This window comes from Grampus griseus, assembly GCF_964374135.1.
Source record: "Grampus griseus genome assembly, chromosome: 14".
Lineage (NCBI taxonomy): Eukaryota > Metazoa > Chordata > Mammalia > Artiodactyla > Delphinidae > Grampus > Grampus griseus.
In genome coordinates this window covers 9,902,233-9,919,419 of record NC_139008.1, presented here as the reverse complement: position 1 = coordinate 9,919,419, position 17,187 = coordinate 9,902,233, and the positions used below count along the sequence as shown (strand labels likewise).

Below are 17,187 nucleotides of genomic sequence, written 5' to 3'. Positions count from 1 at the left end.
ACTTCTTCCCCAGTCCCCAACTCAGGGCCCCCATGCCCTGCTCCCTCTCTCTGGAGATGTTTGTCTTCCTCCTGTTCTTTGCTTGGCTGACTCCTACTGACGTTTAAAGACTCAATTTCATCCTCGTCTCTTCCCTGGCCGACCCCAGCCTTGGTTCCTACACCTTGTCCATTTCCTTCACAGTTCTGGTCTTGTAGTTACATGTCGGCTGTTGACTTGCTTCTTGTCCATCACAGGCAGGAGGCACGAGGTCTTGGCAAAGATGCTTCATGAGTGTTTGTTTCATCACTAAATAAGCCAATGAATTGTCACTCCAATGGGCTTATGACCTTTCGGGAGGATGCTTTCTGGTCCCTTTCACCTCCTGGTCCTGACAGCCAACTCAAGAGGTTCACACATCTACTGAAGACACAGCAGGTAACTCCCCCAACCTCTGCAGTCCCTGCCCACTTTCCAGATTCACTTCAAACCATTCTCTTCATTGGGGTCCAGGGAACCAGGTGCTTAGGCCCTGAGGATGTCTGAGGCCTGGAGAGCAGGAAGTCCCTCAGGGGATGAGGCAAGTGTGTGAGCCTCCCAGAGTCCTTAGAAACACCTCCTCTGAAAGGAGGTGGGGGCAGTAGCAAAGCAGAGAGAGAGAAGGAAGGAGGCAGAAGCAAAGGGAGCAGAAGCAGCCTGGGGTAATCCCTGGCGGCCCAGTGGTTAGGACTCTGCACTTTCACTGCTGCAGGCATGGGCTCGATCCCTGGTCGGGGAACTAAGATCCTGCAAGCCGAGTAGCATGGCCAAAAAAAAAAAAAAAAAAAAAAAACAGCCTGCAGCTGCAGGGCTGGCTGACAGCAGAGCAGGGCAAGCTCTTGGAGAAGGAGAAAGGGTCAGAGACCCCCCCCCCCAAAAAATGAGGCTTCAACAAACTACTGAATGGGAGAAAATATATGCAAATCACATAGCTGATAAGGGGTTAATATCCAAGATGTATAGTGAACTCACACAACGCAAGAGCAAAAAGCAAACAATGGGCAGAGGAAGTAAGTCAGAAAGGGAAAGACAGATATCATATGATATCACTTATATGTGGAATCTAACAAAACAATGATACAAATGAACTTTTTTACAAAACAGAAACAGACTCACAGATCTCGAAATCAAACTTATGGTTACCAAAGGGGAAACATGGGGGGAAGTGATAAATTAGGAGATTGGGATTAACATAGACACAGTACTATATATAAAATAGATAACTAACAAGGACCTACTGTATAGCAGGGGGAACTCTACTCAATATTCTATAATAACCTATATGGGAAAAGAATCTGAAAAAGAATGGATATATATATATAACTGATTCACTTTGCTGTACACCTGAAACTAACACAACATTGTAAATCAACTATACTCCAGAAAAAAAAAAAAGGGCAGAGGATCTCAATAGACACTTTCCCAAAGAAGAGGTACACATGGCCAATAGGTACATGAAAAGGTGCTCAAAATCACTGATCATCAGGGAAATGCAAATCAAAACCACAATGAGATACCACCTCACACCTGTTAGAATGGCTGTTATCAAAAAGACAACAAATAATAAATGCTGGCAAGCATGTGGAGAAAAGATAACCCTTGTGCACTGTTGGTGGGAATGTAAATCAGCATAGCGGCTCTGGAAAACAGTATGGAGGTTCCTAAAACTTAGAAATAGAACTACCATATGATCCAGCAATTCCACTTTAGGGTATTTATTGGAAGGAAACAAAAACACTACCTTGAAAAGGTATCTGTACCTCTGTATTCACTACAGCATTATTTGCAATAGCCAAGACATGGGAGCAACCTAAGTGTCCCTGGATGGATGAATGGATAAAGAAGATATAGTCTGGGCTTCCCTGGTGGCGCAGTGGTTGAGAGTCCGCCTGCCGATGCAGGGAACGCGGGTTCGTGCCCCGGTCCGGGAGGATCCCACATGCCGCGGAGTGGCTGGGCCCGTGAGCCATGGCCGCTGAGCCTGCGCGTCCGGAGCCTGTGCTCCGCAACGGGAGAGGCCGCGACAGTGAGAGGCCCGCGTACCGCAAAAAAAAAAAAAAAAAAAGAAGAAGAAGATGTGGTCTATATATACCCACACAATAGAATATCACTCAGCCACAAAAAAGAATGAAATCTTGCCATTTGTGACAACATGGATGGACTTAGAGGGTATTACACTAAGTGAAGTAAATCAGAGAAAGACAAATACCACATGATTTCACTTATATGTGGAATCTAAAAAACAAAATAACAAATAAAACAACAAAAAACTGGGACTTCCCTGGTGGCGCAGTGGTTATGAATCCGCCTGCCAATGCAAGGGACATGGGTTCGAGCCCTGGTCCGAGAAGATCCCACATGCTGCGGAGCAACTAAGCCTATGCGCCGCAATTACTGAGCCTGTGCTCTAGAGCCCGCGAGCCACAACTACTGAGTCCATGCACCTAGAGCCCGTGCTCCGCAATAAGAGAGGCCCATGCACCAAAACGAAGAGTAGTCCCCGCTCGCAGCAACTAGAGAAAGCCCATGCGTAGCAACTAAGACCAACGCAGCCAAAAATAAATTAAGAAAAATAAAAAATCCTTACAGATACAGATAGATTGGTCGTTGGCAGAGGCAGGGAGTGGAGGATGGGTGAAATGGGTGAAGGTGGTGCAAAAGTACAAACTCCCAGTTATAAAATAAATAAGTCATGGGGATGTAATGTACACCATGGTAGGGGGGGAAAATGAAAAAAACGAGAAATGAGACTTCAAGAGGAAGAGCAGATTTCCTGAGCAAGGAAGGCTTGTATCTCAGACTTCAGAGCAGGACGTCTGGAAGGCGACAGAGAAGAAAACGACATTCTTTTTGCTGGGGGATGTTTAGGAGATATTAGGAGCTAGTGTTTCAGGCTGTGTGTTCAATAAGCTCTTTTTTTTTCAGGGGACAATAGCACATTGTGTGGAGTTTTCTGAGAGCACCTGCTGGGCCGGGACCGCCTGGGGAGGTGGCACAAGACAGGACCTTCCTGCTGGACCACAGAGCAGGGCACACCCTTGTGAAGCAAAGGAAAGGGGAAGGGCCAGCCAGGCTGAAAGCCGGGGCAGAGGAGTGGAGGTATGTTAGGCTCTAGAATGTTCTGAGAACAGTAAGGACATGGTTTGGCTGGAGCCCAAGGCACACTGGGAGATACAGAAGGAGTTGTTGGGGGCTGGGCCCCAGATGCCAGAGTGAGGCCGGAGGATTTCCTCCTGGGGCAGTGGGGTCCAGCAGAGCTGCGTGCTGGCAGGGCCGGCTGTGTTCAGAGCTGTGGCTGAGGATGGCTCCTCTCTGTACCACTTTCTCAGATGCCAGTCCAACATCTGTGAGCCAAGCACTCTGCTATAACTGGGGATTATGACAACACCTCTAATTAACAGTTTTAAAAATATGTGTGCGTATGTGCGCTATGTGTATGAGTCTGTGTGAGTGTGTATACGTGAGATTGTATGTGTTTGTATTTCTCTGGTCCTTCCAGCTGTGGCCTCCTGTTAATATCCCTTTCCTGTGCACTAAGAGGAGTGTCTTAGCAACTTTTCTGGGCAAGCCTTGAACTGGTACCCATTCTTCCCTCCTCTTTTCTTTAAAAATAAATTTATTTATTTATTTATTTTTGGCTGCGTTGGGTCTTCATTGCTGCATGCAGGTTTTCTCTAGTTGCGGAGAGCGGGGGCTACTCTTCGTTGCAGTGTGCAGGCTTCTCATTGCGGTGGCTTCTCTTGTTGCAGAGCCCGGGCTCTAGGCGTGCAGGCTTCAGTAGTTGTGGCTCGTGGGCTGTAGAGCACAGGCTCAGTAGTTGTGGCGCACGGGCTTAGTTGCTCTGTGGCATGTGGGATCTTCCCAGACCAGGGCACGAACCCATGTCCGCTGCATTGGCAGGTGGATTCTTAACCACTGTGCCACGAGGGAAGCCCTCCCCTTTTTCTTATTTTTTAAATAAATTTATTTATTATTATTTTTGGCTGCGTTGGGTCTTTGTTGCTGCCCGTGGACTTTCTCTAGTTGTGGTGAGCAGGGGCTACTCTTCGTTGCGGTGCGTGGGTTTCTCGTTGCGGTGGCTTCTCTTGTTGCGCAGCACGGGCTCTAGGCGCGTAGGCTTCAGTAGTTGTGGCTCGCGGGCTCTAAAGCGCAGGCTCAGTAGTTGTGGCACGTGGGCTTAGTTGCTCTGCGGCATGTGGGATCTTCCCGGACCGGGGCACGAACCCGTGTCCCCTGCATTGGCAGACGGATTCTTAACCACTGCGCCACCAGGGAAGACCCCTCTTTTTAAATGTACCTCTGTTCTTCTTCAAACGAGGAAACGAGACAAGAATTCCTCCCAGCTGGAGGTTGCCCACTGCTTTTCCACCCCTTGCCTTGTACGCAGAGCGGGGAGGGGCAGCTGCATGCAGGCTCTACCTTGGGGCAGCGCTTGGTGGCCTGAATCCTCTAAGTCAGGCAGCCCTAGCTTTGAATCCTGGCTTGGTGCTCAATTTTTCCTAGTTGTGTAACCCTGGATAATAACCCTTGATCTTTTTTGAACCTCAAATTCTTCATCTGTAAGAGGAAGAAAGAATATTTACCTTGCAGGGCTGTGAGGACTAACAGTGCACACAAAAGGTCTTACCTAATGGCTCTGGCATTTTAGACAGTTAGTATATAGTGGTTATATTACTATTATCTGCAGAAGTGTAAGCCAGGTGGAGTGTTTTTCGTACCTCTTGTAGCATCTAGTGTTTATCCTGGCTCCCATTTCCTACATCTTAGGTGGACCATTTCAGGGACATTGATGTTGAAACATCAGGCTTCTGGAGTCTAAACGCTTGATCAGAAATCAAACAAGCAGGCTTTAATGGTGGAAAACAGGCAGAGGCACCTGTCCTGGTTCCCCGTAGATGGGAGGGTGATGGGGTGGGGGCAAGGTTACTGGAATCACTAGGAAGGAGGATCTAGGGTTAAAGGAAGGGAATTCCCTGGAGGTCCAGTGGTTTTAGGACTCGGTGCTTTCACTGCTGAGGGCTCGGGTTTGATCCCTGGTCGGGGAACTAAGATCCTGCAAGCTGAGTGGTGCAGCGAAAAAAAAAATAGAGTTAAGGGAAGGCTCACTTTCTGCCCCCTGTGGAGATGAGTGCAGTAATAACATGGTTTTATTTTATTTTATTATTTATTTATTTATTTATTTATTTTACAGTACGCGGGCCTCTCACTGTTGTGGCCTCTCCCATTGCGGAGCACAGGCTCCGGACGCGCAGGCTCAGCGGCCATGGCTCACGGGCCCAACCGCTCCGCGGCATGTGGGATCTTCCCAGACCGGGGCACGAACCCGTGTCCCCTGCATCAGCAGGCAGACTCTCAACCACTGCACCACCAGGGAAGCCCAACATGGTTTGTTTTTTAAAAGGAGGTGAAATTTAAAAATCATGAGGTGGAGGGTATTTCTGCCTTAGACTGGATGGTTCGGAGAGGCCTCCGTGGAGGGGACATTTCAGTGAAAGGTAAAACAGGAAGGCGCTGCCACGTGAGTTGGGAAGAAGGAGAGGCCTCTTTGAGGAAATGAAAGAAGGACCCCCAACCCCATGTGACAGAAGGGCAGTGCTGGGGAGACGGCCCAGGATATGAGATCAGGGGAGCACAGGGCAGAGGCCAGATCACTCAAAGAGAGTCTTTGGGTTGTTGGGGTCCTGTTTCAATCCACACACGTCAACCTCTACCCCCCTTCCCACTTCTGCGTCCTCCAAACTCGATCAACCAGAAACTCTGACACCAAGAGCTGCCCATCCTGCGACCACCAGCCTCCAGCTCTGCTCCTCCACTGTCTTTGTGCCTCAGTTTCCCCACCGAAAAATCCTTAATACTATTCTTCCTGAAGAGCCACTACATGAGGCTTCAAAGAGGTGCTACCATCCCTCTCCATCTTTTCTCTTCTTTCTCCTTCTCTGCCTGGCCCAGGTGGGAGAGAGCAGACCCCACACCTTGGAGGTCAGCAGCTGAGCCTTAATAAAGCTTTGACTCCTTACTTAAAAAGGTATCTAGAAGGGTTGTTGTGAAGCCCCTGCCAGTAGAGCTCAGGCTCACCCTCCTCCTTTTTTAGCAGAAGGGAAGCAGCTGGGCAGGTGAGGGAGGCTCCCTGCAGGGGAACAGGTGCATGAGAGCTGCTCCCCGCCCCCCTCCGGCCTCACCCTCGCTTTGTCCCTGCTCTGATTATTGCTTTATTACTGTTTTCAGTCAGATATAATTCCAGCATTTTCTATAATCTTGATCTTTTCATTGATCCCAGATTTCTATACAAAGATTTGTATATAAAATGATTATGTACCCACCAGAATACATCCCCGGCAATCAGAACGCCTAAGATGCAGCTCCCAACATGCTTCTGCACACTCCTCATTTATTACTTTTGAAAGTGTTTTGTGATTTTTTTTTTTTTTGGTGCATGTGTTTACAAATCCAATAACAATTCTCATTTAGAGTTGCAAAACACGAAGCCAATTTTGAACCCAGACAGATGGCAGCTAAATGAAGTTTAATTAAAGAATGAGTGCTTTGAATCAAATCACTTTAAAAAGTACAGTACGCTGAGATTCTGGAGAGGTTGCATAAACAGCATCTGGCTCTCTTGCAGAAAGCAGGGGATGCTTGGGAGGACATACTGGGTAAGGCATCCCCCAGCGTATCTGGGGGTGCTGGCTGGGCACACTGGGCAAAGAGAGCAGGCGGGGTGGGGGGTGGAGGGGAGGTGGCCAGCGGCCCCCAAGCACATCCTCCGTACTCAGCCCGGACACACCTCCCAAAGCCCGGAGCGACCGGGACAGGAGGGGAAACGGACACAGGTCACCTCTTGGTTCAAAAGCTTTGACTTGACGGGAGGGGTTCCGCCTTATGCTTTTATGAAATGAAGTCCGGCAACAAGGCGCGAAGGTTTGCTGCACCAACCTACCTATTTGCACACGTCCGAAAGATGACAGATGCAGACACTCTGCAGTCCGCAGCGCTGGTGTTCCGGGGTTCCAGCGCCCTTCGCCGGGGCTCCCCGCCTCTCCGCGCAGTCGGCGGCGGCACCGTCTCGGGCACGCGGAGCCCCGCCCTCCCGGGGCCGGAGCCACTTCCGGCTCTGGCCGCAGATCTGAGCCCGGGGGCGGGGCGACCCTGGTCGGTCTAGACAACCGGGAGGCGCCAGCTGGGGTGCGGGGGCGCCAGGTGGACCCGAGTCCCAGGCCGGCCAGGCCGCGAGGAAGCCGGTGCCAAGGCTGCAGCCGCTCACTGCTCTGTGGCTGACGTGGAGAAGAAAGGGGACAGATCGGTGGGATGAGAGGCAGAGGAGGGGGACAGACCGGGAGCGCCAAGAAGTTGGCACTCAGTGCTGCGGGGGAGGGAAAGCAGTGGGGTTTTTTAATCCAGGGAGAGATAGGATGAGATGGGGGAAGGCTGGTGGCAAGAGAAGGGGGCTTGAAGGCAAGGTGGCAGCTGCAACGATGTCCTTGATCTAGGCAGTTTATGCCTTGGGGGGGGGTGGTCAGTAGAGGGGGTCGCCCCTCCCCCTGATCCTGGAGATTACAAGGCCAGCTGGGCCCAGGGCCAGGGGCCTGAGGATGGAGTGGAGAGCCCTGGCAGGTCCTGGGGCCACTGGCATGTGGCAGAAAGAGGACAAGTTTGGGTGGGGCATACCCAGCTCGTGGTTCCGGCTTCTTGCGTCTTTCTAGGAGGAAGCAGAGTCTGGAAGGCTGGGACAGGGCCTTCCCTCCCAGCTCTGGGCACCGGGCTAACCCAGAGGGCTGGCAGAAGCTCCTGAACCATTTGGATTGTGTACTTAGCTGATTCAGGACTCAGTTCCTCCAAGCTGCAGGCTTCCTGCTGGACCTTGGCTGGACCCCGTGGTCACCCTGACTCCTCTATGCCCCAGCACTTGCATCCAATTGACCTCCAAGTCCTGTTGGCTGCCCTCCCTGTTATTCTCCACCTGGCTCAAACCCTGCCAGCTCTCGCTGGAACAACTACAAGAGCCTCCCACATGGCCTCCAGCTTCTCTCTCCTCTGAAGCTTCCTGGCTGCTGGAAGTGGACTCTTCCAAAATGCAGATCTGGTCTTGGTTCTCCCCTGGTACTCCGTGCTGTGGCTCTCACCACCATACCCCATCACCTTTACCCGGACCACAAGGTCTTCCACCAGGGCCCGGGAGAACAGGATGCAACGTGCAAGGCTGGGCCAGCAGAACCCAGGCTGCATTTCTGCCCCCGCCCACCTCTCGATCACAGCACCATGTGCAGGCAGCAGCCTTCTGGGAACACACCCACCTATCCGTCACACTTCCAGCCGCTCTCCTTGAGTCCTCTGCTCCAGCGACTCCTTGTTCCTGGAACTTCCAGGTTCTCAGTCCGGGCCTCCCTGCCTTTGCACGTGCGGCTCTCCCCCGCTTTGTGCCACCGTCCTGCGCCAGCCCTCCCCGCTTTGTCCCACCAACTCCTAATGTGCTTCTAGGACCATTTCCTGATTCTGCACTAGGTAAGGGCGCCCTGCCTTCCCCACCAGGACTGAATGAGCGGCCACTGGGTGCCAGGCCTGGACTACCGCCAGGCCCTTTTGACTTGTCTTTCTGCCTCCTGTCTCATCCTTTCCTTCACCTGCCACCAAAGAGGTCTTTCTGAGAAGCAGCTGTGACCCATCACTCTGCTTCAGTACCCAGAACTCTGTCAAAAACCCACCCCAGGTGCTGGCTTCGGCAGCTCATACACTAAAATCGGAACGATACAGAGATTAGCATGGCCCCTGGGCAAGGATGACACGCAAATTTGTGAAGCATTCCATATTTTTAAGAGAAAAACAAATACCGTATGCTAACACATATATATGGAATCTTAAAAAAAAAAAACGGTTCTGAAGAACCTAGGGGCAGGACAGGAATAAAGACGCAGACGTATAGAATGGACTTGAGGACATGGGGAGAGGGAAGGTAAGCTGGGATGAAGTGAGAGAGTGGCATGGACATATATATGCTACCAAATGTAAATAGCTAGCTAGTGGGAAGCAGCTGCATTGCACAGGGAGATGAGCTCCGTGCTTTGTGACCACCTAGAGGGGTGGGATAGGGAGGGTGGGATAGGAAGGGTGGGATAGGGAGGGTGGGAGGGTGGGAGGGAGATGCAAGAGGGGGGAGATATGAGGATATATGTATATGTATAGCTGTTCACTTTGTTGTACAGCAGAAACTAACATACCATTGCAAAGCAATTATACTCCAATAAAGATGTTAAAGAAAAACACACACAAAAAAACCCACCCCAGCCCTCCAGGCCCAACCCAAAGCCCCTTCGCCAAGATGCCTTCCCTCCAGCTATGGAAATTCCATACTTGCTTATCATACTTGACTTAAATATATATATATATATATATATATATATTTATTTATTTATTTGGTTGCATCAGGTCTTAGTTGCGACAGGCAGGCTCCTTAGTTGCAGCTCACTGGCTCCTTTGTTGCGGCATGTGGGCTCCTTAGTTGTGGCATGTGGGACCTAGTTCCTGGACCAGGGATCAAACCCAGGCCCCCTGCATTGGGAGCTCGGAATCTTAATCGCTGTGCCACCAGGGAAGTCCCCATACTTGACTTTTCTGACTTCACCTGAGTTACTGGGGCAAGGACAAGACGGCCCCTTACCACACTGAACGCTCCTTGAGGCCAGGGGGGTCAGCCTAGCACTTTGCCTTCCGTGGTGCCGCATCCTGAGGTCATGTGACCCCAGCAGCAGCCAAATGAGTGAAGTCTGTACCCAGGGCCTCGCGGTCAGGGCCACCGCCTCTGCTTTGGCAAGGACGGAGGGCCAGGGCAGGCCACCTGAGCTGGGTTTCCTGACCTCGTTCCAGTGATAGCTGCAGCCACAAATTCCAAGAGAGAACACACAACAGGAACAAAGGCAATGTTTTTTTTTTACTTATTTAAAAAGGCCTTGCCGGCAGGAATATAGTGTAAAAATCATTGGAAAAACTAAAAGGCATCGATACATATCCGAATATACACTTTGTACATAAATTACATTTCCTTTAGTCTTTCTGAGTGAGGTCCTGATTCAGCACTGAGGTCTAGTAATTCAGAGGTCCCGGGAGCTGCACGTTCAGGCCGGCATAGTCCACCATGTACATTGGCCATTGCTAGAAAGAGGGGGACAGAGAGCCCGGGTTAGGACTCCGGGTGACGTGGAGAGCATACCAGAACACTCAGCGCTGCTTTCTGAAGGGCTTCCTCAGATGCTATTTATTTTGAGGCCATGGAATGCCCAGAGACGGGACGTGACCTGTCTAAGGTCACGCAGTTCACCAGTGGCCATGGGGCCTGGGCTGGAGTCTTCTGACCTATTCCCACCTGTGTCCCGGGGGCTAGCCATGTGAGCAGACATGTGGGGAGGGAATTGGGGATTGGCTCAGAACTGCTGGTCACCACCATCAACTCAGCCCCCTCCAGGCCTCAGGCCCCAAAGCAGCTGTCCTGTCTCTCTGGGTGGTGCGAGGGGCTAGGGACCCTCTGTGAGCACCCTGGCAGGAACAGAGGCAAAGCCTGAGCTTCGGGGTTTAGCAGGAAGGGGTCCAAGGATAAACAAATCCTAAAGTCATTTTCAACTGTCTCCCAATATTCTCTCCATTTGGACTCAGGATTTCAAAGCTAATATTTTGAAATCAGAAAGAACCCTCAAGTGTGTGCCCTTAATGAGGTTTTCCTCGTGGGTAGGAGAGAAAAATCCAGCCACATGGCAGAACAGGTGGCGCTTTGGAGGTGGGGTCTCCATCCACCACTGACCAGCCATGAGGACACAGAGTCTTGCGGCCTCTGACCCTGGTTTTCCTTGTCTACGTAACTGCAGGGAACACCTCACAGGGCTGTGGCTCAGAGCATGTGATGGGAGCGCAGAGATTAGTCTAGCATCTGATTGCCCCGGGAACCCAGGAGTCTGCTTGAGGTCCTGCCGAGTGGGTGGTCAGGTCCCTTCCCTCTCCTCGGCCTGAGCTTGCCCATCTGCACAGTGGGGGTGTGAACTCCTTCCCCGGGCGCCTGTGGGCACTGATGAGAGGGGGGTGGACTGTCTCATGGGTAGGGCAGGCAGATGTGTCTGCAGACTCTACTCAGTGCCCAGCATCTCCCCGCACCCCAGACCCACGCTCTGGAGTAGACGAGCCTGCCCGAGTGCCGGCTGAAAGCCAGAGAGAAGAGCAGTCAGGTCCAGGTCTGTGCAACTTTACCACGAGTGAGATCTGGTTGGTGGATGCCACTGACTCCGGGTTAGAGGAGGAGGAAGAAGAGATGGAATTCCCTTCGGAGACCCGCTTTCTCTTGCGCTTGGGGATGCTGCTGTCTTTGGCTGGTGGGAGAAAGGGTTGCTGACGCCAGGTGCCAGGGCCACTGTGTCTTGGCCTCCTGACACCCCACGGAGAAGGCCTTGCTCTCTGGTTTGAAGTCCCCCTCTCAGCACTCAAGGCTCCCGGCCCACCAGCGGCTGAGGTCCATCTCTCCGGCCTCCTTCCCTAAGCAGCCCCGCGCCCCACTCGCCCACCTTCCTGCTCCCGCTCACCTGTCTGCTTTGCTAACGATAGAGCCTCCTCCCCCAGGTGGGTCTCCCCAGCAGGTTTCCTTATACCCTCCTCAGACCATGTAGCCTGCGGGCTCTCGGCCTCCCCAGAACTCCCAGACTCTGAGCCACACAGACTTAAGTCTTAAGGGGAGTCAGTTAGTGGCCAACGAGCCTTCATTCTGTCACAAGTAAAATGTAAGATCCTGCAGGCTTGCTGGGAGAGTCACATGAGCTAATGTGCCTGGTCCCCAGTAAATAGTCAGAAACTGAGAATTGGTATGAGTATTGTTGCTACTGTTACCGCTGATGTGTGATGACCCAGATCTGATTTGCTGTGAATGATGACAGGTCACAGGTACTAGTAGACAGGCAGTGTCCCAATGGAAAGAAACCCTGGTTTAGAGCCAGAAGTCCTAAGTTCAAACTCCACTGCTGCCACCTACTAGCTGTGTGACCCTGGTAAATTGATTAACCTCTCTGAGCCAAAAGGGGACAACTGTGATATGAGACTCAAAGGAGATTATGTGTATGAAAGAGCCTAGTACCAAGCCCAGCACACAGCAGGCCTAGCAGGGGTCGTGTTGCTGCTGAATTCAATTCATGTGAATATGTAAGACTTATCAAAAAGATCTGCAGCTGTATATTGGGAAATTCCCTGGCGGTCCAGTGGTTAGGACTCTGCACTTCCACCGCAGGGGACCGGGTTCCATCCCTGGTCGGGGAACTAAGATCCCCGAATTCTCAAGGCCAAAAAAAAAAAAAAACAGAAAACGATTTGCTGCTGTGATGCACAGGTGGGGACTGGGCTCGACTGAGTGGACGGACAGGTGACTGACACAGCCCACCAGAAGGGTCTTAATGACACAGCACGAGGGCAGGCTGGGCCCAGGGGGCAATTGTTCGTTCAGCTGCTGAAGCAAAACCAGAGCCTGGCATCTGGGATGTGGTGTAAAGACCCCGGGAAACAGGAGGCTCTGGAGGCAGGAGGAGCCCAGGTTGCGAGCCAGGGAGGAGGAGTTTTTGTAGGAGGCTTCACATGCCAACAAGTCAGAGGCGCTGGCCCAGCGCTGTGGACCCTAAAGATGGCCATGGGCGGGGGGTGGATGTAAGTGACAGCATCCAGTCTCTGACCATTTGTCCCAAACTCTCCTCCCTGAGGCCTCCATGGAGCCTTCTGCGTGTGTGCCTTTGACTTGGGAGCAGCTCCCAAACCTAGTCACCTCCCTACCATGAGTGCCTAGTGCCGTGCCCGTGGCATCAGCACATGCTAGAAGGAGGTGGCTGCTGGTTGCCTGTGCCACCCCAGGCTGTGGTGTCCCAGGGGAACTGGGACCACCTGGATTTGGGCCATCTTGGGTCTCAGGCTGGGGTGGGGCCACCTCGCTGAATTCCATCACTGTCCCCGTTAAGCAGCCGCGCTGGGGCCTGCAGTCCACGGTGGCCTGTGGTTCAGATGGACGGTCCGGACACCAGGTTCTAGGCGGCCGCCAACTCACTATATGGCCTTGGCAAGTCCCTTCCCCTCCCTGGGCCTCAGTTTCCCAGAGGTACCATGAGAGGTGGGACGAGATGGGTGTTTCTTAATCAGAGGTGCACCTCCCAATCCCCAGGGCTCCATCCTCTCGAGCTCTGTGGCACGCCTGCTTAATCAGAATCCCAGAGTTTCCCAGGTTCTTGCGCCCTGAGAGGTTCCAGAAGACCAGGGTCTGGTGCAGGTGCTGCCCTGCAAATGCAGGCAGAATCTAGGGGGCCCAGCCAGCCTCCGGCAGCGCCCGCCTGCCTCACCCCTGCCGACCCCAGTCACCCCTCCTCCCCTCCCCAGGTGACTTCCGCCATCCTACCTGACGCCCCCTCTTGCTGGTTCCAGCCTGTCCCTCACCCTCTCTAGCAGATCTGACACCCTCTCTAGCTGATCCTCTCTAGCTGATCTGGCCCTCTGTGGCAGGGCCTCTCTGAAGGGTGCCTGCAGGCTTCCTGTCCTTCCAGCACCTGGGGATACTGGCGCTGCAGAGGGAGGTCTCAGGCTCCCTGGGGAGGTACTGGGCAGGGGGACTACACTTCCCTCTATTGCGTGCCACTTGGCCCAGATCTGTCCATAGACTCTGGTCCCTGAGGGGCAGAAGGGTGGGCTTTTTTTTTTTTTTTTTCCCAGCCACACCGCGTGGCTTGTGGGATCTCAGTTCCCTGACCAGGGATTGAACCCGTGCCCCCTGTAGTGGAAGCTCAGAGTCCTAACCACTGGACTGCCAGGGATTTCCCAAGGATGGCCTCTTTAGCCTCTGACTTACCTGGCACCTTGGCATCATTGCAGATTTCTGCAAAAGGCCTGAAAAAGAGAAAGATGAGGTGGCAGTTAGAAAATGAGGTTTCCCCTCCTCCTTCTCACCTGCTCCCTGAGTCTGGGCGACATCTCTCGTGAGATGACATGAGATGAGATGCCGCCACTGCTGGAACATTAGCCAGGTAAGACCCGGATGAAAACGGTCAGCATCCCCGCCCAGAGCAGGAGCGTGATCGCCAGTCTCGGGACCTGGTTTCCTCTAGAGAGCGAGGGTGTCATCTGACCAAGTAATCAAAAGTGTGTGCCTAGATTTATGTAAATGGATATTTGAGACAGTAGTGTATCTTAATATATCTTTTACTTTTTATTTTATTGATTATTTTACTTGCAGTGTTATTATATGAACCACCCCCCACAAATCAGACGTAACCTAAATGTCCATCAGTAGAGGACATTATGGTCCATCTAAACAGTCGTTAAAGGGAGTTATCATGGAAATGGATAATGGTCAAATACACGCAAGATAGCCAGCGAGGAAACAGCAAGTTTTACTTACTGTCTACAGATAAATACTGTTTGATCTCAGTTTCATTTTTCAAAATATATATCTAACAGGCATTAAAAGAGAAGTGGAAACAGCAAGTTTTACTTACTGTCTACAGATAAATACTGTTTGATCTCAGTTTCATTTTTCAAAATATATATCTAACAGGCATTAAAAGAGAAGTGGAAACGTTGAAGGAAAACCCCAGAATGTCTTTGGTGGTTCTCTGTGGAACGTATGCCTACAGGGTGTGGGGTGGGCATTTTCTCCTATTTTCCAGAAGTTACTTCAGGGAGTGGACTGCAGTTGGGAAGGAAGGGAAACCTCTACTTTTCATTTGAGACCCCTCTGAATAATTTGATTTTTTTGACACATGCAAATACTATTTTAATTTTAAAACATGGAGTATAAAATTGAAAAGAAAATATGGGTAGAGGAAAAACTAAGAAAGAAATGCACCATCAGGGACTTCCCTGGTGGTCCAGCGGTTAAGACTCTGTGCTCCTGATGCAAGGGACCCGGGTTCGATCCCTGGTCAAGGAACTAGATCCCACATGCTGCAACTAAAGATCCTGCATGCCGCAACGAAGACCCGGTGCAGCCAATAAATAAATAAATAAATATTATTAAAAAAAAAAAAAGCACCACCAGTGTTAACTCTGAACAGGAGTGTTATGGGTTATCTTCCTCGTTTTTTCTACTTTTTGTATTTTCCCAAGTTTGCTGTGTGTATTGTTTCTAAATCAGAAAATAATCAAATAAACTACAATATTTTTAAAAAAACACTATAAGGATATATAGTAAAATACAGACAGTGGTTGTCTCTGGGGGTACTGAATTACTGTTATTTTCTAAATACAGTAAAATGGGTAAACATGAGGGGAATAGTAAAAAAAAAAAAAAAAAAAATCAAATTTAATTAAAATCCAAAAAGTAAACCAACACCCATGAATGCTGAGGCCTGTGTTTCAGTTGAAAGGGGTTGTAATCAGGACATCTGGGGCTACAGACTGAAAAGTTCAAATGTTGAAACCTAATCCCCAATGTGATGGTATTTGTTGGTGGGGTCTTTGGGAGGTGATTAGGTCAGGAGGGTGGAGCCCTCGAGAACAGGATTAGTGCCCTTATTAGAGGCCCCAGATTGCTCCCTTGTCCCTTCCACCATGTGAGGACACAGTGAAAAGAGGGCCATCTGTGAACCAGGAAGAGCCTCACCAGATGCCAAATCTGCTGGCACCTTGATCTTGGACTTCCCAGCCTCCAGAATGGTGAGAAATAAACTTCTTTTGTTTAAGCTACCCGGTCTGTGGTATTTTGTTACAGCAGCCCGAATGGACTAAGCTACCTGGGTCTAGAGCCCAGCTGACCCACTGTGACTTACACTGTCCCTTTCCTCACCAGTTTCCTGATCTTTAAGATGAGAGTGTTAAGCTAGTCCATCTCCTGGATTCTGTGCAAGTGAAAGGTCCCTCTCTCTCCTTTTCTCTCTGTCTCTCTCTCTGACTCCTGGCTGGGCCTGCTTTGGGTGTTCCCCTCCCAGATCCAAGCAGCACCTTCTCCCATGGCCCCCACCACCCTGCCCACCCTGACGCAGGTGCTGGGGGCACTCACTGGAGCTGGTTGATGATGACCATGCGGACGTGCTCCCGGGCCTTCAGGATCTTCTCCAGCCGGTGTATGTCATATGTGTTGGGGTTCCGGAAAGGGATGTCATCGGGCAGGCCTGTGACCTCGACAGCATCTGGGCTGTCCCGAATCAGTTTGTAAGGGACGAGCACAGGCCGGTTCAGGCCCAGGGCCTCACCTAGAGGGCACAGGGAGTCAGGGAAGATGTCCCCTGTCAAAGCCAAGCTCTGTGGGGAACGGCTGGGACCCAGCACAGCCCCACTCGGTAGCCACCGCACCACTGAGAGTTTATAAGTCAACACACACACCACTTTTTTTTTTTATCCAATTAGCAAAACTAAAAATCCAGGAGGGGTGGGGGTGGGAAAGAGTGGGAGCTTGGGATTAGCAAATACAAACTAGTATATACAGGATGAATAAACAACAAGGTCCTACTGTATAGCACAGGGAACTATATTCAATACCCTGTGATAAACCAGAATGGAAAAGAATATGAAAAAGAATATATATAACTGAGTCACTTTGCTGTATAGCAGAAATAATACAACATTGTAAATCAACTATACTTCAATAAAATTTAAAAAAAAATCCATCAAATTCCCTGGCAGTTCAGTGGTCAGACTCCATGCTACCACTGAAGAGGGCATAGGTTTGATCCCTGGTCAGGGAACTAAGATTCCGCATGCCTCCAGGCTCCCCCCCCCCCAAAAAAAAATTCAATATCCAACACTGGCAATGAAACAGGTACTTTCACACATGCCCAGTGCAATGATTTGTTAAGTGTGCACGCCTGGACCTGACAAATGAGGACCTGATGCTGCTAAAAATCCACTCCAATTGTGTTAGAAAACATAAAAGTCCTTACTTAGGTATTTGTGGCTGAAATGACGGGATGTCTTAGATTTGTTTCAAAGTACTAAACCTATCAAAGTGTGCCTGTGGAAAGAGATGAACTAAGATTGGCAAAATGTTGGTAAGCACAGAAGCCAGGTTTGAGTTACATGGTGGGTCATTTTGTCATTCTCTCTGCTTTTGTATATGTTTGAAAACTGATTCCAAAATAAAAAGTGAAAAAGACACCACAAACCACCAGCAGAGCTGCTTCCTGTTACTCTCAAAATGAAACCCCAACTTGGAGTCCTGGCCTGCCCACCTCTCCCCAC

The 17,187-nt window shown here is 50.7% G+C and overlaps 1 protein-coding gene across 1 annotated transcript in view; it reads right to left on the bottom strand.

Annotated features, from left to right (window-relative positions):
* Positions 1 to 9,942: 9,942 nt before the first annotated feature.
* The window catches only part of GTF2IRD1 (GTF2I repeat domain containing 1), a 111,608-nt gene continuing 104,363 nt past the window's right edge, over positions 9,943 to 17,187 (bottom strand). Inside the window, exons 24-27 of the mRNA XM_082670524.1 lie at positions 16,010 to 16,202; positions 13,862 to 13,899; positions 11,245 to 11,363; positions 9,943 to 10,161 (exon numbers count right to left, since the gene is read on the bottom strand). Of these exons, the coding sequence (XP_082526650.1) occupies positions 10,093 to 10,161; positions 11,245 to 11,363; positions 13,862 to 13,899; positions 16,010 to 16,202 (419 nt within the window). The 3' untranslated portion in view covers positions 9,943 to 10,092. The remainder of the gene's footprint in view (positions 10,162 to 11,244; positions 11,364 to 13,861; positions 13,900 to 16,009; positions 16,203 to 17,187) is intronic.